General features: G+C 36.8%; 1 protein-coding gene across 1 annotated transcript; it reads right to left on the bottom strand.

Moving 5' to 3' along the window:
• Positions 1-2,664: 2,664 nt before the first annotated feature.
• LOC104166823 (NEDD4-like E3 ubiquitin-protein ligase WWP1) lies at positions 2,665-7,999 on the bottom strand (the record flags this gene model as incomplete). The annotated part of the gene is made up of 5 exons (XM_009706907.1): positions 2,665-3,587; positions 4,761-4,833; positions 5,142-5,238; positions 6,519-6,623; positions 7,879-7,999. Coding segments are annotated over 5 exons (496 nt in total), but the record flags the coding sequence as incomplete, so codon positions are not given.
• Between the last annotated feature and the right edge of the window lie 604 nt (positions 8,000-8,603).

Raw genomic sequence — 8,603 nt, 5'->3', positions numbered from 1 at the left:
AGGGAACACCTAAGAAAATGCTTTTTTGGGTGATAGCAGCATATGCAGGGAGCAGCTTTCTGTGAAACACAAATACTTGCACATTCAGAGGCTGTGAATTCTGAGGCTGTAGTGGCTGTGCAATGTTCGCTGGACATACGTGCTGCTTCCCTCAGACTCTGATGGCAGGAGGAATGCGTACTCCCAGGACATTACACTTTGGAAGCACGTAGACTTCTGTTTGTAGCGATAAAGTAAAACTTTCTTCTTGTTCTTGCTACTATTTTAGCAGGAACTCTCACCAGAAAAATAAATTAACCTAAGTTAGGTATTCAACATAGAAAATATTTACAAGCTTTCCAAACAATATATTCTGATTGCCCAACAGAAAAAGAGGACCAAATAATGAAAAAATGGTAGGCAATCAAATACGCGTGGTATTGCCAGCAGAAAACCTAACAATCATCTACAACAAATTGATTATGAACACCTAGTGTTTGCTTTAATAGGATATTGCAATCTGTAGGAGGAAGATGAAGAAGGGCATCAATTGCTTAAACTAACAAACCAAACTGGTGCCAAGTCAGTCATAAAAAAATCCACAGCCGAGAGACAATCTAGAGCTTTAATTCCAGCCTCAGATCGTGAAACTAGTTAAAAGATGGCTATCTCCACTATGGTAAAGTAATTCTTATTTTTCTATTAGTAGAGCATCAAAATGAAGTCTTTGATACATCCAAGTCCTGGGGTGGGTGAGATGTAGTGTTTCAGGGAGATGCTTCGAATTTTCTGCATTCACACGCTACAAAACATTGCCATACACAAAACCCACTTCTAGTAGCGTGGTGGCAGAGGCACCTTCTGTGCCTTGGCTGCTGCAGCAAAGAGTATCTATCTGCACGAAGAGGAAGGCTCTCCAGGTCCCAAGTAAAGATTGCGGAGTGTTTAGAGAAGAGCAGCCGAGTTGCTTGCAGGAAGAAAGGAACAAACGGAACCCACCAACAACACAGTAGCTCCTTCAAGTACTACTACCTCACTGGTTCCCTCCTCTGACCTCCAGCCTTTGCTGCCTTCCCTCTCTTCGCTGTCTTCCTCCCTCCCTCCCTCCAAGTACAGCTGAATTATGGGCAATGCACATGGAAAAAGGAGAAAGTTCCAATGCAGTATTACTGAAATTCCCAGAAAGACTAAGGTAACTGTTTGCACCCACACGCAAGTGCAGAAATCGCTGTGGTTTTGGTTTTTTTGTTCTCTCAAGAGCCACGCTCTCAGTCAGCCCTTTGAAACCAACTAATACATCATACACACGTACAGAAGTTTGGTTTTTTCCTTGCTTACTAACCCTTACCCGCAGGAAAAACCACTGCAGTTATGAGACAGCTAAAATTATCAAAACAATAAAGCAACTACATTCTTGTGATGTGCTGTCTTTTTTATTATTTTGTTTACTTACTCACAGATTCACAAAATTCAGCAGTTGGTAGTGGGTCACCAAGTCACTCATTAGTGCAAATTCATGAAGTTCAACTTTACGACATTCAGCCCTCTTAATTGTCTTTTAGGCAAGCCACACACACTTCCGTTGCCCGGCCTTTGACATTTGGTTTGGGTTTGGGGTTGGTTTTTTTTAAGCTTCCTCCATTCTAACAGCGTAAGTCATCATTTAAGTGGATTTACACTTGAAATTAATTTAACGCTGTATTTGTGAAAATGTTTTTGCAGAAGGTATTTGGTGTAGTATGAAAAACCTTTGAAGTGGTGGAAATTTTTGAAACTCTTACAGAAAGTTCACGTAAGATAGCAGTCTATCGGGCCCGTTGCACGACTGGCGTTACCAAAGCTATGTACAGGTTAACGGCTCCACGGCAAGCTGTGCATATCGAATACAAAGCCTCAAGAGAATCCAATATGTAGAAAAATAAAATTTTGGCAGAATTGAGTTGCTGTATTGGAAAGATACATGAAGAGATACAGCTATTTTTTTCTGCATGTACACTTTTAACAGTGCAATATGATATGTTACAGAAGTGTTTTTAATCATATTCTAAGAAATCATTTTCATGTGTGTACAAAATTCTGTGTAAGTTAAATGTAATGGAATTTACAGTTAATATTTAAAGCATAATACAAACGGTAATTTAAAACATGTTTTTACTCTATAATAAGGAAGCACGGTTTGCTAAAAAGTAGCATTTAATGTAATTCACATGAATAAGGTATTCAATTTTAATTTTTTTTAAAACACATCTTTGCAGTTCAGCAAATGCCCTCAATGCCAACAAAACTAATTTTAAAATGGCTTTCTATTATTGTGCACTTAGGACAAACTTGACCTACCTAAAAGAATGACAGGTTTTAGACATACTTACTTATTTCAGGTACATCTGAATTTCTGTAAGAACTTAAGAGGAATGAGAGTATTTAATACTTGAGAATATTTTTATCTGTGCAAAGCTTACGTAACTTTCATTTTATTTGGGTTTACTAGATCCAGTAACTGAAACTGAACAGGAACACAGAAAGCAGCAAAGTTCACATTACCTTTTGTTTACCCTTATCGCTCAGTTCACATTTATATACTCTACAAAGCTGTAAAAAGGACATCATGGATTGAAAAAGGAAACAAAACAACAACAGCAACAAAAAAGAAACCTGTAAGACACCAGACCAAGGAGAGAATGTGTAATATTTTCTCTTTTATTATTATTTTTCCTTTGAAGATTACCTAACATCCTCGTGGTAATAACCCAAGGTAATATGTAAACAAATTTTAATGCTGCTCAAATTAATTAAAATATTCTGTTCAGCTCCTACGATAAGTCAGACCAGTGGCACCAATTCCTTTCAACATGAAATCACATTCATCTTATTGTACATGACTCTTGTGCAAGTAGTAAAGGCTTTATTCATGACCTTGGCTACATCAGTAGAGAGGGATATATCAGCTATTTATGTATTTAAAAAAATTAAACTGACAGAACAACATATTCTGTCGTCTCAAATACCAGCAGCATCTTTCTACATATTTAGGATACGTTTGGCCTAAGCCTTTAACACCTTTTAGAACAGCCATGCAATAAAACAAACTTGGAGATGTTTCTTAAGAGAGAACACAGAGCAGTTTAAACATTTTTCTGAATAATAAAGCCAAGATAAAGCAAATCCAGGCCCTTTTAGATGGCTGCAACTTTTCATACACTTAAAGCTCTATAAAACTAGAGCCTATTAGTATATATATTTATATTTTTATATATATTTTAAATAAGTCTCTTGTCTGCTTTCAAAATTTATGAGGGGTTTTTCTGGTCTTTTGGAAGGGCAATAAATAAAAGTAGAAAAGGCTGAACTGTTTTGCATATCTTTGTGGAAGAACAGAGAACAATTATACTTTTAGAGTTCCAGAAAGATCACTGTACAGAACAAAAAAGCTTATATACAATTAAGTGTGCAATTTTAGTTGGCTGGGCCTTTTATTATGCAAGATCTCCTTTTCGACTAGAAGCCACTTCTACTCTTGGCCAAATCCCTCTGTTTCTTCAATGGCAAAGAGCAGCTTCTCTTTTAGTTGTTCATAGCTTTTATATGGTGGCAAATCCAAACGATTAAAACTGAGGAGAAAAAAAAAAAAATTTTGTTAAGTTGATCTAAATCCCATGTAGAACACTACAGAATTCGACTGCTACAGTAGAAGCTAAAAATGTTCTGATCAACAATTAGAAATGAAGAAATTGCAATCAGTGCAATCTCACTGCCTTGAGCAGTAAGAACTGACAAAGTTTGAGAGGAATACTTTAAGAAACAAAAGACTGTTATCACATCAGATACAAACCAGAACATTTGGAGACTAAAGACAGCCCAAGATCCAGAGAACTATAATACTGAGAAAAAGAAATGTTTGCCATGAAGTTTAGTATCATTCTAGTTTGATGCATCTCCAAATTCCAGCAAGAGCATGAAAAAGCTGAATATTTCTCCTCCCTACACATGCCTGGATATGGGGCGGTGAGGTGGGGGGGGTGTCCCTCTAAACTTTGCCATAAATGCTTCTGCCAAGGTTCTGTTTCATTCCATGTCTTCCGCAAAATTATTTAGACAAAGAGGGATATTTAACTTTTGCAATCATCACTTGAAAAAACAGCACTGGGGGAGAAAACAGTAAAATGGAGGATTCCCTGAAGTAGTTTAAAAGTATGATGATTATTACCGTCACAATGTTGTCAAAGGAAGGTGCGTCCATTTTGCACACAGTGTGTATGGGGAACTGATCTGTGTACCTGTTGCACCAGTTTGGCACTGGAATGCCAAGCCAGTAATAGTCTAAAGCCTGGCAGGAAAAAGTATCTGCATTCTTGGCTAAGCATCCTTGTTTTGAACGTTTGTTGTGATTTCTTTCATGCTACTTTTTCTCATGACTATACATTTATATTGTTACTGTATAGTAAGTGTATCTAAAACTGTATATAACTAACACCAACATGACTTTTGTTCAGTTATTTAATATTCTCTAACATAAATAATTAGGGAAACACCTCTCAGTTCTAATCAGGAAGGATAACATCATGCTTTTGATCGATCTGACACTGACAAACTGTACAGTGCAGTAGCAAAATTTAAGAACAGGGCAACCAAAAAAGCTTTCAATACTGGCATGTCAGAGCAATTGAAGAAGCTGAAGAGGGAGACAGAAAACTGATTCAAATTAGATTTCATTTGATTTGGTCAATGCAAGACCAGAAGAGAGAACCACTAAAGATACAGAAAGTTTACAGGTAACAACTCACCAGGTGTGACTTCTTGGTAACCAGGTTTCCTTACCAACTTTTTCAATGCAGAATTTCTGAGGACCATTACTTCCTAGAAAAGAAGATGGAAAGAAGTGTAATCTGTTCCTTTTAAGTAGTACACATGATATATACGTGACATAAGACACAACTCAGATATAGCAGACAAAGCTCATTGGGTGCTACTCAATGTTACATGAATATGAACATTGTTCTCATAGAAATGAGCTAATTTCATAATCAATTATAAATGTATTCATGGGATTTCTGATATAAAAAGCCCTTCTAGATCCAAGGTGATGTACATGAAGTTCCTGCTATATGTACACTTGCAGCATGGCTCTTTTGCACATGGAACAGTTGTGGTCACCTTTTACTTACCCATAAGTTCAGCAAATCCACCCAGTGGTAATCTGCAAGTGCCAGTGACAAACTGCAGAAGTCGCATGCGAACCTCGTTGTCTGTTTCTTTTACAAACTAGGCACAGAAATTCAAATTACTTAATAAAAATTTTTAACATTGCTGGAGAAAAACAAAAACCCCATGAGACTGATGAAAAAGTGTAATTCTGTTTAACAAGACACCACCTTGAGAACAGTTTACCTTTCTTGATTTCAGCAAAATTGGGTGGAGGAAGAAGACAGTGATTTCAGATTATATGCATTGTCAATCATTATAATGTGAAGGCTAGGAACACCAAATAAGAAGAATCTTTATCTACTTCATTCTATGCTAAAATACAAATCATGCCAATGCTTTATATGAAGACTATTGCCATTTTGATTAAACACAACAATAGCCTGCTCACAGGCTCTGGGTAATTCAAGACTGAAGTATTCCCTGCATGTGGCAGTCCCAGTGAGAGAAAACACCACCATAACAGCTGCACCACTTTGTAAGGAACTTCACCGATAAAAGGAAGAGGAAGAAAAGAGAGAGAGGATGGAGAACGTCTCAGTAAAAGAAGGGGCACTGATACAACTACAATTTTGACTCAGAAAAACCTAGATAACAAAATGAATCTTTTTGTTCTATAAATGTTGAAACTATATCCAAGTTACTAGAACTTCTGGTTAAGATTCTTTCAATACCAAGCATCTTAAAAAAGGATCGTATCATCAGATCTTACATTATTCTGACAATATAAATAAACTAGGAAATAACTGATTTGCATCATTTTCTTACAGGAACTTTGTCAAAAGCCTCTCTAGACTGCTGATTTATCACAAGACAAGAACTGCCTAGCTGTGACTTCTCTTTAGGGAAATTCATAGAAACTGGGACCCTGTACTGCATATTTGGAGGTTTCTTCCTGAAAATAATTCTTAGCCGACGTCATTAAAATGTGAGTTATAATCAGTCAGTGCTAGACTGGCACAGTTGATAAGACAATAATCATAAATAATATGTAGCATTTCAGATGTACAGGTGTACTTCATATAAGAACATTTAGAAGGTAGATCACTGCTAAGAATACAAAAAAACTCTATCACTGTATAATCAAGAAGAAGAACAAGACACAGAAAAAGTATTCATGACCCAGCCATCCAAAGGTAATGCCAGTATCTATCTGTCATTTCCCACCCTAAAGTAGGCTCCCTAAGAACCAGTAATCCTCCTTTTCTTCTCTGAAAAGAAACAAGAAAGGGAGCAGCAAGAACCTTCATTCAGATGGCATCCCTCCACTCCACAAATATCATTTGTGTTAGAAACCAAAACAAAATCTAAGAAATCAGAAATTTTACTGACCAACATACCTGCCAGAACCATATGATCTGCTTGCTATTCCTTGTATAATGACGATAAACAGTGTTCCTCTGCCAGTCTGCTAGATCAACTTCTTGCATACCACAGAGCATGACCTAGAAAACAGAATGATTACTTGACAATATACACATTTACATACGTAAATTAAGAGTTAATTTTCTATCTTGTATGAGACACACTAACAAAACCAGAAGTTCTTGCTCCCAACAAAGGACTGGTACTTTTTTCATTTTACTCCACAGTTAGATTTTCCTTTATCCTAAGTTTACAGAACTCCTCCAAAATTGTTTATGAATTTAAGTGGTCTGAAAGCCTGCATACCAAAAACTTAGTTTCTTCCGACTAATAATTCAATAATAAAAGATACTACCTTACCCATAAGAGGAAATTTTATATTAAAGAGGATATTACCTTTCCCATTAAAACCCTGCTCATATTCCAAGATGATGATGATGATTACATTGCTGCTACTGCTACTACTAGCAAAGATAAAGCACACTGCAAGGTATACTGCTACTACTAGTAAAAATAAAACAAAGTGCAAAGTGTAAGTCTGTGAAGTATTCATTACGAGGGGCAATGAAAGCTGAAAGTGCTAAAGGCAAAGCCTCCTAGAAAACTGAACACTAAATAAAACAGATCAAAGTCCTTTCTTAGGAAAAACTCCCATTTAACTTATGAAGCTTTCAGAACAGTGCTCATTATCTACAGGGAACCTTGGCAGGTCTCACAGAAATAAGTAAGCGTAGCACTACAGATCCGTTTGTCCCTGCTCCAAGCCACAACCCCAACAGTGAACACAGGTCGGGTTGACTGTTAAGTAAACATGGGACATGCAAGCGATTCCTGTTGTCAGTCCTTGGGTTACACATTGAGGATCTGCAAAATTCAGTTTCAAACCTTGCTGGTTCCTCCAACGTTCTGTCCTTAAGTTTAATAACCCTAGAAACTATCCTAGATTCTGAATGTGAAACTAAGCGGTCACTGTACACCAGAATCAACTTCTGTGCCACCTGTTACAAGGTAATTCTACCCATCTACCACAGAGGGAGAAGTTTTCTATGACTAGGAGATCCATCTGTGACCTCATATTCTGATCCTTTCATAGAAGGCTGCAAAACACATTTTAATACCGAGGATGAAATCTAAAATTCCCAACTGCTGAATACCACAAAACACTGATTCAACAGATACTGACTCTTCACCACGATTTACCCCCCACTGCTCCTATTAAATTCTCCATGTTCCAGAAGCTATCAAATGCAGCATGCCACAGATGACAGATTCAAGCTGACCATTCCATATGTAGTACCTTTGCAAAAGGTACAAATGTTGAACAGAAAACCTCACCTCCAGCTCCTTTTCATCAAAATAGTGTAGCCACTGTAGAGGAACAACTTCATTAAAACCATCAAGAAAAGCTTTGGTTTGTTCTCTAACTCCCCGAGAAAATCGCCACTCAGCCATTAGCCTGGGATGGAAAAAAACCAAAAATTAAACATCAATTAGCACTCAGTATGAAGAAGTTCAAACATGTATTATTGTGTGTGTGTTTCCATAAGGTAACAGTCCCTCCAATTTTTCTTTCTTACACTGTATGATTCCATAGACTGTAAGGGACCTACCATACTAATATTATTACAAATCTCCAAACTCAGACAATGGTAGAAGTAGCAAGATGTACTTAAGATTATCACTGCAGTTTAAAAAAGTATTATTATTAACTTTTCACTAATCAAAATTCATCATCCTTTTCATGAAAATAATGCTACTTGGACATAATGGTTTTGTTATGGCAAAATTTGCTTTAGCTTAAAAAGTGCATAACCCTAGTGTTTCAATGGTAGAAAAGAAAAATTTCCATTGACTTTAAAAATATTCTGCTCTTGAGCAACAAACACCATGTAGGCAAACAACAATAAGAAATATTGTTGCTTATAATACCTATAACTATGGTTGCTCAATACTTCCAGCATAAGACTATTTCCAGCTTCAGCAAAGAGTAGTCATTTTCTGTTCTGAGCTTCTGATTTAGAATCATAGAAACATTAAGGTTGAAAGAGACCTCAAAGATC

Source organism: Cariama cristata, unplaced genomic scaffold (genome assembly GCF_000690535.1).
Source record: "Cariama cristata isolate BGI_N322 unplaced genomic scaffold, ASM69053v1 scaffold20200, whole genome shotgun sequence".
Taxonomy (NCBI): domain Eukaryota; kingdom Metazoa; phylum Chordata; class Aves; order Cariamiformes; family Cariamidae; genus Cariama; species Cariama cristata.
Note: the sequence above shows the minus strand (reverse complement) of the source record. Positions and strands in the feature narration are given on the sequence as shown.